We start from the raw sequence: 15,555 nt of genomic DNA, 5'->3' as shown, positions 1-15,555 counted from the left end.
ACTGCATGAGACTTCCTGCTCACATCTGCACTGCTTTCAGTGCCACCTATTTGAGGCGGTGATCAGGCCCTCCTAAGCGGGTTAGATACAGTGGGGTATAAACCTGTCTTGGGTGGTAGCGCGGGAATGAGGGCTAGCGAATTGGCAGCTCCCCTGTTACACTCCGCCTGATTTCCTTTTCCAATGACGACAGTATATGAACTGACCTCCAGCCTCGGCCCTGACCTCCTTCTCCTTGAGCAGCACGGCTTTTGACCAACAGCGGATTGTTTCCTTTTTATGACACTTGTAACAATAGTTCTTCCTCGAGAGATCTTTTTTTTGTATTTTGTTTCCATTCCGCAGGCTTACAACTCTCACTCTCTGCGCATGGACTCTGTGATCGGCGAGTTCAAGGTAAGTCACCCTTGGGAATTGCTGTGAGAATTTGAAAATGCAAATGACTTCATATTAATTTGCTTTCCTTGCGTTGCAGCTCGATATTGGGACAGTTTACTCCGAGCCAAGTAAGTGTCGTTTGAGGAATTATACATCCTGATGGCGATTCTGCAATTCCCTCCCTGAACCTCTCCGCCTCTCTCTCCTCCTTTAAGACGCTCCTTAAAACCTACCTCATTGACCAAACTTTTGATCACCTGTCCTAATATCTCCTCCTTTGTCCCGGTGTTAAATATTAGAAAGAAAGAAAGACTTGCATTTCTGTAGCGGCTTTCACGACCTCAGGGCATCCCAAAGCCCTTTACAGCCAATTAAGTACTTTTGGGATGCAGTCACTGTTGTAATGCAGGAAACTCTGCAGCCAATTTGCACACAGCAAGCTCCCACAAACAACAATGTGATAATGACCGGATAATCTGTTTTTAGTGATGTTGGTTGAGGGATAAATATTGGCTCAGGACACCAAGGAGAACTCCCCTGCTCTTCTTCAGGTTAGCACCATGGGATCGTTTACGTCCACCTGAGAGGGTAGACGGGGGCCTCGGTTTAACACCTCATCCAATTGACGGCACCTCCGACAGTGCAGCGCTCCCTCAGCACTGCACTGGGAGCGTCAGCCTAGATTTTTGAGCTCAAGTCTCTGGAGTGGGACTATGAACCCACAACCTTCTGACCCAGGGGCGAGGGTGCTGCCCACTGAGCCATGGCTGAAGCTCCTGTGAAGCCCCTTGGGATGTTTTACTAGGTTACAGGCACTGTATAAACACAAGTTGTTGTTGTACGTGCTGAGGTAAGAATGTTTGATTTATGTTTCACGTACCTTCTCCCTCAGAATCAGCTCACAGGCAGCCAGGAGCTCGCCCGTGTTCCTGTTGCCTCTTCTCACCGGGTACCAAGCGAGCTTGGGGGAGGACTCCAGGGATGGTCTGCAGATACATCGGCCCATAAACTCATCAGCACCCTGAGGAGGGGGGTGAAGGAAAAAAACACACACACACATTCATCTCGCTCCCAACCTCTTCATCCTTTTTTTATCCTCCCGTGCTCTCTTGCCGGGGTAGAGTTCCACAGATGCCAGTCGCCCTCCTGTAGTTTCAACACCTCACGTTCCTGTGAAGCACCTTGGGATGTTTTACTACATTAAAGGCGCTGTACAAATGCAGGTTGTTGTAGTTGCTGTATCTGCCCTGTAAGTGTTTCATTGCATCATAGAATGATACAGCACAGAAGGAGGCCATTCGGCCCATCGTGCCTGTGCCGGCTCTTTGAAAGAGCTCTCCAATTAGCCCCACCCCCCTGCACTTTCCCCATAGCCCTGCAAATTTCTCCCCTTCAAGTATTTATCCAATTCCCTTTTCAAAGTTACTGTTCAATCTTCCACTACCCTATCAGGCAGTGCATTCCAGATCACAACAACTTGCTGTGTGAAAAATGTTTCCTCATGTCACCTCCGACAGTGCAGCACTTCCTCAGTACTGCCCCTCCGACAATCCAGTGCTCCTTCAGTACTGCCCTTCCGACAGTCCAGTGCTCCTTCAGTACTGCCCCTCCGGCAGTGCAGCGCTCCCTCAGTACTGCCCCTCCGACAGTGCAGCACTTCCTCAGTATTGCCCCTCCGACAGTCCAGTGCTCCTTCAGTACTGCCCTTCCGACAGTCCAGTGCTCCTTCAGTACTGCCCCTCCGACAGTGCAGCGCTCTCTCAGTACTGTCCCTCTGACAGTGCGGCACTCCCTCAGTGCTGTCCCTCCGACAGTGCGGCGCTCCCTCAGTACTGTCCCTCCGACAGTGCTGCACTCCCTCTGTACTGCCCCTCTGACAGTGCAGCGCTCCCTCAATACTGCCCCTTCGAGAGTGCTGCACTCCCTCAGTACTGCCCCTTCGACAGTGCGACGCTCCCTCAGTACTGCCCCTTCGACAGTGCGGCGCTCCCTCAGTACTGCCCCCCAACAGTGCAGCGCTCCCTCAGTACTGCCCCTCTGACAGTGCAGCGCTCCCTCAGTACTGCCCCTCCGACAGTGCAGCACTCCCTCAGTACTGCCCTTCCGACAGTGTGGCGCCCCCTCAGTACTGCCCCTCCGACAGTGCAGCACTCCCTCAGTACTGCCCCTCCGACAGTGCAGTGAAAGGCGCTATAGAAATGCAAGTCCATTCTTCCTTTTTATAAAGCCCCCTCTCAGTCACCCTCTTTTCACCGACCTGTTTCTCTTCGCAGAGCATGCTTTTCTCAGGAAGTGGCTCCTTCTCGCCGACCCCGATGACCTGGCTGCTGGGGCCAAAGGTTACCTGAAGGTCAACCTCGTGGTGTTGGGAACTGGTGACGAAGCTCCCGTGAGTTCGGAATTTCCTTCTCATCAAATGTGAACTGTAGATAACTTCATCGGCTAGAGCGTTGGCCGTGGGAAGGTGGGGCTCCGCGAGGATGGACGTGTCGGGCGACCAATGGCGGGAACGTGGGGGGCGGGGCAGTTGGAGGCTGGCGATCATGTGATGAAACCTCTAGAAATACGTCCAACCAGAACTGGGAACCCTACTTCAGGGAAGGGAACCTTCCGTCCTTACCTGGTCTGGTCTACAAGCGACTCCAATCCTGCACGGTGTCTTGGCTTTTAACTCCCTCAGGAACAGGAGGCGGCCATTTAGCCCCTTCAACCTCTTCCGTCATTCAATTAGATCATGACTGATCTGTACCGCAACCCCAGCTACCCGCCTGGGCTCCACCTGCTTAATCCCTTTGCCGAACAAAAACCTTATCCATCCCAGTATTGAAATTGACTTCCAGCCTCAACAGCTTCTTGCGAGAGAGAGTTCCAGATTTCCATCCTGTACCTGAAACATGTCACCTGTACCTGTACCATGTCACCTCTACCCCTCTATAACACATCAATGTCGGCCTTCACTGCCCACCCCTCGTTGCCCTGGTGAAGAAGTGCTTCCTGACATCACCCTTGAATGGTCCAGCTCTAAGTTTGAGGTTCTGCCCCCTTGTTCTGGAATTCCCACCAGAGGAAATAGTTTCTCTCTCTCTACCCTATCAACTCCTTTAACCATCTTAAACACCTCAATTAGATCTTCTAAACTCAAGGGAACACAAGCCCAGTCTACGCAACCTGTCCTCATAAATTAACCCTTCTGGTCCCGGCATCGTCTAGGGCTGGGCTATAACTGTTGCTTTTTAGTCTCCCCCACAGCGTGAGAACAAATTAAAAACAAAAGCTTTTGCATTATTCAGTAGGAAGCAGTTTGAATACGAATTTTAATCTGCACTTTCTCTTTTAAAGGTTTTGTTTGAATTTGCTGCCTTTTTTTCCTGTTCTCTCCTGACCCTTTCTTGGGTACGGGTTCCGCAGGCCTTGTCCACCTTCTGCTCCCTCACCCAGGTGATCATTCTTCATACGTCAGCCCAAGCTGCATATGTCGAGGTGGGGCTGGACGGGCTATTCCATCATGTGGACATCGCAGCAGAGCCTTGCCTTGCCTTCACCTGCTATCCTCACCCGCTCATCTTCCAGCTGTGGCCACCTGGATAGTGACCAGGAGCAAGACTTCATCTCCACACGGACTGCAGTGCCTCAAGGAGAAGGTCCACCACCACCTCCTCAGGGCAACGAGGGGTGGGCAGTAAAGGCCGATCTTGATGTGATATAGAGGGGTACAGGTGACATGTTACAGGTACAGGTGACATGGTACAGGTGACATGTTACAGGTACAGGTGACATGGTACAGTTGACATGTTACAGGTACAGGTGACATGTTACAGGTACAGGTGACATGGTACAGGTGACATTTTACAGGTACAGGTGACATGTTACAGGTACAGGTGCCATGTTTCGTGTACAGGTGCCATGTTACGTGTACAGGTGCCATGTTACAGGTACAGGTGACATGGTACAGGTGACATGTTACAGGTACAGGTGACATGGTGCAGGTATAGGTGACATGTTACAGGTACAGGTGACATGTTACAGGTACAGGTGCCATGTTACGTGTACAGGTGCCATGTTACAGGTACAGGTGACATGTTTCAAGTACAGGAGCCATGTTACAGGTACAGGAGCCATGTTATAGGTACAGGTGACATGTTACAGGTACAGGTGCCATGATACAGGTACAGGAGCCAGGTTACAGGTACAGGTGACATGTTACAGGTACATGTGACATGTTACAGGTACAGGTGACATGGTACAGGTGACATGTTACAGGTACAGGTGACATGTTACAGGTACAGGTGACATGTTACACGTACAGGTGCCATGTTACAGGTACAGGTGACATGTTACAGGTACAGGTGACATGTTTCAAGTACAGGAGCCATGTTACAGGTACAGGAGCCATGTTACAGGTACAGGAGACATGTTACAGGTACAGGTGACATGTTACAGGTACAGGTGACATGTTTCAGGTACAGGATCCATGTTACAGGTACAGGTGACATGTTACAGGTATAGTTGACATGTTTTAGAGGGGTGCAGGTGACGTGTTGCGGTCACACACACGTACTAAAAGCAATATATTTCTTGTATTGCAGATAGAGAAGAAAGATTGTTCTGAAGATAAAGAGGACATCGAGGGCAACTTGCTGCGACCCAATGGCGTGTCTCTGAGAGGCGCCTATTTCACACTGAAGGTTTACCGAGCGGAGGACCTCCCACAGAGTAGGTGTTGCCCATCACACTCGGAACACTGGGGAGTCAACCATGAGCTGGATATCTAAAAGTGCAAACTGAAAAAGACATTTCTTTTTCTGCCCACCTCAGTCCCTTGAAGGTTTAGATTCCTGTTGGGGTACGGGCTCCACCTGCTGGGGTACGGGCTCCACCTGCTGGGGTAGGTGCTTCTCCTGCTGGGGTAGGTGCTCCTCCTGCTGGGGGATGGGCTCCTCCTGCTGGGTTACGGGCTCCTCCTGCTGGGTTACGGGCTCCTCCTGTTGGAGTATGGGCTCCTCCTGCTGGGGTACGGGCTCCACCTGCTGGGGCACGGGCTCCACCTGCTGGGGCACGGGCTCCTCCTGCTGGGGCGCGGGCTCCTCCTGCTGGGGCGCGGGCTCCAACTGCTGGTGCGCGGGCTCCACCTGCCGAGGTACAGGTTCTGGGAGTTGTGGTACAGGCTCCCCATGTTGGGGTACGGGTTTCACAAGCATTCTCTCATAAAGACCTCATGAGAAAGGAAGAAAAAGAAAGACTTGCATTTATATAGCGTCTTTCACGATGCCCCAAAGCGCTTTGCAGCCAATGAAGTACTTTTTTCGAAGTGTAGTCACTGTTGTAATGTAGGAAACATGGTAGCCAATGTGCGCACAGCAAGTTCCTAACAAACTAATGAGATAAGTGACCAGATTGACATGAATCAGTCATTCATGAAAGAAAGACCTATGAAATAATACTGAGTGGCCTACGGGTGGCGCTGTCCAGGGAGAGTATAAATACTCGGGCACGGGCCCAGCTTGCACAGGACATTCTTAACAGGAACTAGTGAAGGACACAACTAGACCTCCATGTTGTAAAACAGTTGTTTAAAGCTTTGTTTAACGCTTAGACCAAGTACCTAGTAGTTTTCTTGCATCACAGACCATCTGTTATTTAGGTGTTGGTTGAGGGATAATTGAGCCCAGATAGTGAGTGGTAGGTCATTGAAGGGTTGGAGGGTATTACAGCTTGGCCTGATCCACATATATACTTGAAAAAGAAAAAAAATTGCAGGTCTATGGGGAAAGAGCAAGGTAAGTGGGACTAATTGGCTAGCTTTTCCAAAGAGCTGGTAGAGGCACGATGGGCTGAATGGCCTCCTATGCTGTAGCATTCTATGTAGACTGTTCCGCCAGGCCATTCCTCATTAGCCCACAGTCCTTGAGCCTAATTGTAAGAAGTCAATGACTGCCAGAGTCGAGAAGAGCTAACTCAGGACAGACCAGGGATTGAACTGGGCTACTTCTGGTCAATGTAGCTCACTACCACACTGACCAATGCAGTCATTCACTGAGATAGCAGGGTAACTCCGCGATATTATTGCTCGCTAGTTAGGCTACCAAGGCATGGAATCTGGTAGCCCAAACGACACAAGAGTTCTGTTGTAGTCATCTCAGCTGTGGCTCAGTTGGTAGCCTGTGAGTCAGAAGGTCCCACTCCAAAGACTTGAGCACAAAAATCCAGGCAGTACTGAGGGAGTGCTGCACTGTCGGAGGTGCCGTCTTTCAGCTGAGGCGCTAAACCGAGGCCCCGTCTGCTGTCTCAGGCGGACGTAAAAGATCCCATGGCACTATTTCGAAGAAGAGCAGGGGGAGTTATCCCCGGAGTACCCGGGCCAATATTTATCCCTCAATCAACATCTAAAAAGAGATTTTCTGGTCATTGTCACATTGCCGTTTGTGGGATCTTGCTGTGCGAAAATTGGCTGCCACGTTTCCTACATTACAACAGTGACTACACTTTAAAAAAATCTACTTCAATGGCTGTGAAGCGCTTTGGGACAGGCGCTATATAAATGCAAGTCTTTCTTTTCTTTTATCTTGTGTTTTGAGTGGCTGCTGCAGTTCTCGTTCCCCTAAGGGGTGATGGCTTAAAGCATGTTTCTGATGGAGTTGGGAATTGAGAGACACTGTGATAGGTGGGGACCATCGCTGGGGAACAAATGCATTTCGTGATGGCTCACTGGAAGCACTCTTGTATCTGAGACATACCGAGGAAATGAAATGTGGTGTATGAATTCATTTGTTCTTCTGTATCTAACCCGTGCTGTACCTGCCCTGGGAGTGTTTGATGGGACAGTGTAGAGGGAGCTTTACTCTGTATCTAACCCGTGCTGTACCTGCCCTGGGAGTGTTTGATGGGACAGTGTAGAGGGAGCTTTACTCTGTATCTAACCCCGTGCTGTACCTGCCCTGGGAGTGTTTGATGGGACAGTGTAGAGGGAGCTTTACTCTGCATCTAACCCGTGCTGTACCTGCCCTGGGAGTGTTTGATGGGACAGTGTAGAGGGAGCTTTACTCTGTATCTAACGCGTGCTGTACCTGCCCTGGGAGTGTTTGATGGGACAGTGTAGAGGGAGCTTTACTCTGTATCTAACCCGTGCTGTACCTGCCCTGGGAGTGTTTGATGGGACAGTGTAGAGGGAGCTTTACTCTGTATCTAACCCGTGCTGTACCTGCCCTGGGAGTGTTTGATGGGACAGTGTAGAGGGAGCTTTACTCTGTATCTAACGCGTGCTGTACCTGCCCTGGGAGTGTTTGATGGGACAGTGTAGAGGGAGCTTTACTCTGTATCTAACCCGTGCTGTACCTGCCCTGGGAGTGTTTGATGGGACAGTGTAGAGGGAGCTTTACTCTGTATCTAACCCGTGCTGTACCTGCCCTGGGAGTGTTTGATGGGACAGTGTAGAGGGAGCTTTACTCTGTATCTAACCCGTGCTGTACCTGCCCTGGGAGTGTTTGATGGGACAGTGTAGAGGGAGCTTTACTCTGTATCTAACGCGTGCTGTACCTGCCCTGGGAGTGTTTGATGGGACAGTGTAGAGGGAGCTTTACTCTGTATCTAACCCGTGCTGTACCTGCCCTGGGAGTGTTTGATGGGACAGTGTAGAGGGAGCTTTACTCTGTATCTAACGCGTGCTGTACCTGCCCTGGGAGTGTTTGATGGGACAGTGTAGAGGGAGCTTTACTCTGTATCTAACCCGTGCTGTACCTGCCCTGGGAGTGTTTGATGGGACAGTGTAGAGGGAGCATTACTCTGTATCTAACCCGTGCTGTACCTGCCCTGGGAGTGTTTGATGGGACAGTGTAGAGGGAGCTTTACTCTGTATCTAACCCGTGCTGTACCTGCCCTGGAAGTGTTTGATGGGACAGTGTAGAGGGAGCTTTACTCTGTATCTAACCCATGCTGTACCTGCCCTGGGAGTGTTTGATGGGACAGTGTAGAGGGAGCTTTACTCTGTATCTAACCCGTGCTGTACCTGCCCTGGGAGTGTTTGATGGGACAGTGTAGAGGGAGCATTACTCTGTATCTAACCCATGCTGTACCTGCCCTGGGAGTGTTTGATGGGACAGTGTAGAGGGAGTTTTACTCTGTATCTAACCCGTGCTGTACCTGCCCTGGGAGTGTTTGATGGGACAGTGCAGAGGGAGCTTTACTCTGTATCTAACCCGTTCTGTACCTGCCCTAGGAGTGTTTGATGGGACAGTGTAGAGGGAGCTTTACTCTGTATCTAACCCGTGCTGTACCTGCCCTGGGAGTGTTTGATGGGACAGTGTAGAGGGAGTTTTACTCTGTATCTAACCCGTTCTGTACCTGCCCTAGGAGTGTTTGATGGGACAGTGTAGAGGGAGCTTTACTCTGTATCTAACCCGTGCTGTACCTGCCCTGGGAGTGTTTGATGGGACAGTGTAGAGGGAGCTTTACTCTGTATCTAACCCATGCTGTACCTGCCCTGGGAGTGTTTGATGGGACAGTGTAGAGGGAGCATTACTCTGTATCTAACCCGTGCTGTACCTGCCCTAGGAGTGTTTGATGGGACAGTGTAGAGGGAGCTTTACTCTGTATCTAACCCATGCTGTACCTGCCCTGGGAGTGTTTGATGGGACAGTGTAGAGGGAGCTTTACTCTGTATCTAACCCGTGCTGTACCTGCCCTGGGAGTGTTTGATGGGACAGTGTAGAGGGAGCTTTACTCTGTATCTAACCCGTGCTGTACCTGCCCTGGGAGTGTTTGATGGGACAGTGTAGAGGGAGCTTTACTCTGTATCTAACCCGTGCTGTACCTGCCCTGGGAGTGTTTGATGGGACAGTTTAGAGGGAGCTTTACTCTGTATCTAACCCGTGCTGTACCTGCCCTGGGAATGTTTGATGGGACAGTTTAGAGGGAGCTTTACTCTGTATCTAACCCGTGCTGTACCTGCCCTGGGAGTGTTTGATGGGACAGTGTAGAGGGAGCTTTACTCTGTATCTAACCCGTGCTGTACCTGCCCTGGGAGTGTTTGATGGGACAGTTTAGAGGGAGCTTTACTCTGTATCTAACCCATGCTGTACCTGCCCTGGGAGTGTTTGATGGGACAGTTTAGAGGGAGCTTTACTCTGTATCTAACCCGTGCTGTACCTGCCCTGGGAGTGTTTGATGGGACAGTGTAGAGGGAGCTTTACTCTGTATCTAACCCATGCTGTACCTGCCCTGGGAGTGTTTGATGGGACAGTTTAGAGGGAGCTTTACTCTGTATCTAACCCATGCTGTACCTGCCCTGGGAGTGTTTGATGGGACAGTTTAGAGGGAGCTTTACTCTGTATCTAACCCGTGCTGTGCCTGCCCTGGGAGTGTTTGATGGGACAGTTTAGAGGGAGCTTTACTCTGTATCTAACCCATGCTGTACCTGCCCTGGGAGTGTTTGATGGGACAGTTTAGAGGGAGCTTTACTCTGTATCTAACCCGTGCTGTGCCTGCCCTGGGAGTGTTTGATGGGACAGTGTAGAGGGAGTTAGCTGTGTTCTGGCTGGATGCTGACAGAGAGTACAGAAGGTAGAAAATGTTCCCTCATGGAGAAAAAGTCAAGTATAATGGGCCAGAAATTCAGGTCCCCACGGGTGAGTACGCGCTGTGTACTCACACGTAGGCCCAATGAAAGTGCCGGTTTCGTGCATGCACTGCGCATGCGCAGGAAACCAGAAGTTCCGTTCCCTTAAAGAAAGGAGTTCACAGGTCGAACGCGTGCGCCGGAGAGGCAGCGCGTACACCTGGAACATCCGGTTTTTTTGCAGCTTTCTCCGGGAGGGTAAGTCTCCAGGAGCTATGCTTGTAAAAAGCAGTCGCAAGGCCTGCTTTTAACAAGGTAAGTGGTGAATTAAGTTAAATTAAAACATTTTTTCCACAGGTTTATTATTTTTAAATACTTTAAAGAAAGGTAAGTTTATTTTTAGCCCCGTTAGAAACTGTAATTAATTTTTTCAAAAATTTAAATTATTGTTTAAAATAGTTATTTTATGTAATTTATAGTTATTTTAAAAATGTGATTTTTAAAAATTTATTGAAATTTTAGTTAGGATTTGGGGCTGAACTGTATTCATAAATTTGACAGGTCTTCCTGTCAAATCTATGAATAGAGATTCCCTGCTCCGATTGGCGCTCCGTGGCCCACATGATCCCAGGAGACGCTTCGAACTAACTGCGCCCCTGGGATACGCAAGCACTGCGCGCCGGCAGTTGGAGCAGGCCCAGGATCGGAATCCCACGCGGGCCCACAGCTCAACGGCCGGTGCGCTAGGTAAGTGCAGGTCGGAGGTTTGCACCCGCGGGAAGCCCTGACCCAAATTTCTGGGCCAATAAGAATGTTATAAGGTGTTGCATGTCGCCCAGTAAGTGAAACAGTCTCTTGTTGCCCTCCTCATTGGTTTTCTTGCTCTCTCTGGCTGGGTAGTGGATGATGCTGTTATCGACAGTGTGAAGCAGCTCTTCGGATTTGACAGCAACAAGAAGAACCTCGTCGACCCTTTTGTCGAAGTGAGCTTCGCCGGGAAGATGGTGAGATGATACAGCACGTTCCCTCAGTGGCATGCGTACGGTAGCCTAGTGGTTATGGTACTGGATTAACAATCCAATCTCATGCGTTCAAACCTCACGATGGCAAGTTCTAACTCAATGATCTTAGAATCATAGAATAGCACAACACAGGAGGAGGCCATCGGCCCATCCAGCCTGCGCCGGCTCTTTCAAAGAACAATCCAGTTAGTCCCACTCCCCCACTCTTTCCCCATATCCCTACAATTTTTTTCTCCTTCAAGTATTTATCCAATTCCCCTTTGAAGACGACTATTGAATCTGTATCCACCGCCCTATCAGGCAGCGCATTCCAAATCCTAACCACTCGTGTAAAAAGGTTTTTCCTCACGTTGCCTCTGGTTCTTTTGCCAATCACCTTAAATCTGTGTCCTCCGGTTATTGACCCTTACGCCATTGGAAACAGTTTCTCTTTATTTACTCTGTCTAAACCCCTCATGATTTTGAACACCTCTAACAAATCTCCTCTTAGCCTTCTCTGCTCCAAGGAGAACAATCCCAACTTCTCCAGTCTCTCCACATAACTGTAATCTCTCATCCCTGGAACCATTACAATAAATCTTTTCTGCACCCTCTCCAAAGCCTTCAAATCCTTCCTAAATTCTGGTGCCCAGATATGGACACAATACTCCAGCTGAGGCCAAACTAGCGTTTTATATAGGTTTAGCATAACTTCCTAGCTTTTGTACTCCAGGGGGGAAAAATTGGGTTGCAGTGCGCCTCCCGTTACTAACAGGGTCCAAATGCCCGGGCGTGGTGCCACTAACACCTCCCGTGAAATTCAGCTGGAGGTTAGCGGCAGCGGTAGCCAGTAGTGCCCCACGGCGCTGCGCCTCCGGTGATGATGTCATGGCCATGCGCAACGCCCCGCTCGCGCCCCGGCAGCGAACTTAGCTCGTGCCCCCTGACCTACCGCTGGACGCTATGTTGAACAGGGTCAGGGGGGGCGTACTTGCGGCTGGGGCGACGATAATTAAAGGGCAGGTGCCGGGTGGCCTTTTTTTTTGGGGCCGCCTGCCAGCTCCTGCCCCCCTCTGACCTCCCCCCCGCGGGGTGCCGGCCGCGATCGGTCAGCCTGGCACTCCCCTTGAGTGCCGGGCTCTTTTCCCGGTACCCCGCTCCCCGGTGGTTCAGCAGGGCTCCGGTGCGCGCTGCGCTAGGCCCCTCCCCTTTAATCAGGGGGGGAGGCCTGTAGTACCGCGGCGCTACGATCCGACCCGCGTGGCGCTGCTGCACGAAGCACCGCGATATTCAATGGGAGTGCCCCAAGAGGGAGGGGGAGCACTTCCAGTAGCGCCCCGCCTCCTGCTTGGGGCACTACCATTCAATTTACGGCACGGGGGCGCCAAAAGTAGCGCCCCGGCGAAGTTAGCGCCCCAAAGGTGGCGCGACCCAATTTTTCCCCTTTGCCTCTACTTATATATATATAAATGATGATGTGGGGCTGGTCGCAGGAAAAACATCACCATAAAAGCTTCCAGATTATTACTAAAAGCCCCAACTAGTTCATTCGTGTCACCACTACCTGGTCCGCTCTTTTAAAACTAGGGGCTTGTCACTAATAAATCCTATCAGGAATTCAGTAGAAACCTCTTTACTCTGTGGTGAGAATATGAAACTTGCTACCACAGGGAGTAGTTGTGACGTGAGGCATAGACACATTTAAGGAGACTTTAGATCAGTACACGAGGGAGAAAGGAATAGAAGGTTATGTTGATGGAGTGAGATGAAGAGGGGTGGGAGGAGGCTCGTGTGGAGCATAAACACCAGCATGGCGCAGTGGGCCGAATGGCCTGTTTCCGTGCTGTAAATGCTGTGTAATTCTAGGTACGAATTGGGTAGTTTTTTTAAAGAGCCAGCATAGGCACAATGGGCCGAATGGCCGCCTCCTGTGCGGTATCATTTTATGAAATTATGATTCTATGTCATGTTTCAAATTACTCACACTCTCTGTATCCCAAAATATTATTTTCTGACTGACATTACTTGAAGTTAAATAAGGGTACAGGGAAATGGGATTCAAGTAGATTGCCTTGTTCGAAGGGCTGGCACAGCTACAGCAGCTGAATGGCCTCCTGTGCTGAAACGATCCTGTGATTATCCCACAGCAGGTGTTTTGTTGTGATACACAACAGGGGAATCGAGGGATATGGGGATCGGGAGGGAAAGTGGAGTTGAGGTCGATGATCAGCCATGATCTCATTGAATGGCGGAGCAGGCTCGAGGGGCCGAATGGCCGACTCCTGCTCCTATTTCTTCTGTTCTTATGTTGCCCTTTTGTCTCTTTCAGGTCTGCAGTAAGATCATTGAGAAGAATGCCAATCCCCAGTGGAACCAGAGCCTTATATTGCCAATCAGGGTAAGGAAAAATGTTCTGCCCTGGCCAGCGTGAATGTCCAACTGTGACAGAAATGAGCACATCGTGGTGAAACAGTGTGGGGTGAGGCGGGGGGGTGGGGGGGCGGTGGGGGAGCTCAGTTACGGGAGTAAAACCACAAATCGTGCAGTGTTACCTTGGCGATGAAACTGACTTAGCGTATCCCACTCTATATCGATGGTCTGGGCCTATAGGTGACTCCAGTCCCACATGAACGTGGTTGACTGTTAACTGCCCCTCTGAAGTGGCCCAGCGAGACACTCAGTTTTAGCAAACCATTCCAGAGGAAAGACCACCACTACCTTCTCAATGGCTGGGCAACGAGGGTAGCAGGCGCCTGGGAACACCACCACCTCCAGGTTCCCCTCCAAGTCACACACCATCCTGACTTGGAAGTATATCGGCCGTTCCTTCATCGTCGCTGGGCCAAAATCCTGGAACTCCCTCCCTAACAGCACTGTGGGAGCACCTTCACCACACGGACTGCAGCGGTTCAAGAAGGCGGCTCACCACCTCCTTCTCAAGGGCAATTAGGGATGGGCAATAAATGCTGGCCTTGCCAGCAACGCCCACATTCCATAAATGAATTTTTAAAAAGTGCTGGCCTTGCTAACGATGCCCACAAATGTGTGGGGTAGATAACACAGATGAAAAACTCCCAGTCTCCTTTATATCCTACTGTTCCCAATGAGCCTCCTCTATACCCAGTGTTTCCCTGTGTGTCTCTATATCCAGTGTTTCCCTGTGTGACTCTTCTCAATATCCTATTGTTCCTCAGTGTGTCTCCTCTATATCCCATTATTATTTCCTAGTGTGTTGCTATATCCCATTTTCCCCACTGTGTGTCTGTATATCCTATTGTTCTCCACTGTTGTCTCCTCTATATCCCACCGTTTCTCTGTGTGTCTCCTCTACATCCTATTGTTTCCCTGAGTCTCCTCTACATCCTATTGTCTCCTCTATAGCCCACTGTTCTCCCAGCATTCCCTGTGATGTGTTTGTATGGAGATGATAAAAACCGAGATTAATATGTGGCTTTTTTTAACCAGTTTCCTTCCATGTGTGAGAAAATGAGAATCCGTGTCACTGACTGGTGAGTCCCTTCTAATTAATGCACCTCTTGCACTGCTGATGAGTAACATTCACAGTAAAGAGTAGAGTCCATGATAGGGGAGAGTGTGCATGGGCTGTGGGAGGAGATTAAATGGGTGGGTAGAGTCCATGATAGGGGAGAGTGTACATGGGCTGTGGGAGGAGATTAAATGGGTGGGTAGAGTTCATGACAGGGGAGAGTGTACATGGGCTGTGGGAGGAGATTAAATGGGTGGGTAGAGTCTGTGATAGGGGAGAGTGTACATGGGCTGTGGGAGGAGATTAAATGGGTGGGTAGTCATAAGAACATAAGAACATAAGAAATAGGAGCAGGAGTAGGCCAATCGGCCCCTCGAGCCTGCTCCGCCATTCAATAAGATCATGGCTGATCTGATCCTAACTGCCAATCCACTATCACAGAACCATCTCCTGAATCTAACAGAATTAGACACACGAAATAGGAGCAGGATCAGGCTACACGGCCCCTGGGCCCGCTCCGCTACCCACAGGGCCATGACCGATCCGAACCTAGACTCATGTCCAAATTCCTGCCCGCTCCCCGTAACCCTTAATTCCCTTTACTTCTAGGAAACTGTCTATTTCTGTTTTAAGTTTATGTAATGATGTAGCTTCTACAGTTTTTTGGGGCAGCATATTCCATGGACCTACCACCCTCTGAGTGAAGTAGTTCCTCCTCATCTCAGTTTTGAAAGAGCAGCCCCTTATTCTAAGACTATGCCCCCTAGTTCTAGTTTCACCCATCATCTGGAACATCTTCCCTGCATCCACCCGATCCAACCCCTTCACAATCTTATATGTTTCAATAAGATCGCCTCTCATTCTTCTGAACTCCAATGAATAGAGTCCCAATCTACTCAACCTCTCCTCATATGTCCATCCCCTCATCCCCGGGATTAACCGAGTGAACCTTCTTTGCACTGACTCGAGAGCAAGTATGTCCTTTCTTAAGTATGGACACCAAAACTGTACGCAGTATTCCAGGTGCGGTCTCACCAATACCTTGTACAACTGAAGCAATACCTTCCTATTTTTATATTCTATCCCCCTAGCAATGAAAGCCAACATTCCATTGGCCTTCTTAATCACTTGCTGCACCT

The 15,555-nt window shown here is 50.0% G+C and overlaps 1 protein-coding gene across 6 annotated transcripts in view; it reads left to right on the top strand.

Moving 5' to 3' along the window:
- Positions 1–15,555, top strand: part of dysf (dysferlin, limb girdle muscular dystrophy 2B (autosomal recessive)) — a 456,546-nt gene that overhangs the window by 168,102 nt on the left and 272,889 nt on the right. For all 6 annotated transcript variants that reach the window (XM_085975973.1, XM_085975981.1, XM_085976004.1 and 3 more), the window contains exons 9-15: positions 346–396; positions 476–506; positions 2,652–2,767; positions 4,965–5,091; positions 10,829–10,932; positions 13,259–13,327; positions 14,395–14,438. In XM_085975973.1, the coding sequence (XP_085832099.1) occupies positions 346–396; positions 476–506; positions 2,652–2,767; positions 4,965–5,091; positions 10,829–10,932; positions 13,259–13,327; positions 14,395–14,438 (542 nt within the window). The remainder of the gene's footprint in view (positions 1–345; positions 397–475; positions 507–2,651; positions 2,768–4,964; positions 5,092–10,828; positions 10,933–13,258; positions 13,328–14,394; positions 14,439–15,555) is intronic.

The sequence above is a fragment of the Somniosus microcephalus genome, chromosome 2 (genome assembly GCF_052327205.1).
Source record: "Somniosus microcephalus isolate GS21.2 chromosome 2, FLI_Smic_1.0, whole genome shotgun sequence".
Classification (NCBI taxonomy): domain Eukaryota; kingdom Metazoa; phylum Chordata; class Chondrichthyes; order Squaliformes; family Somniosidae; genus Somniosus; species Somniosus microcephalus.
Note: the sequence above shows the minus strand (reverse complement) of the source record. Positions and strands in the feature narration are given on the sequence as shown.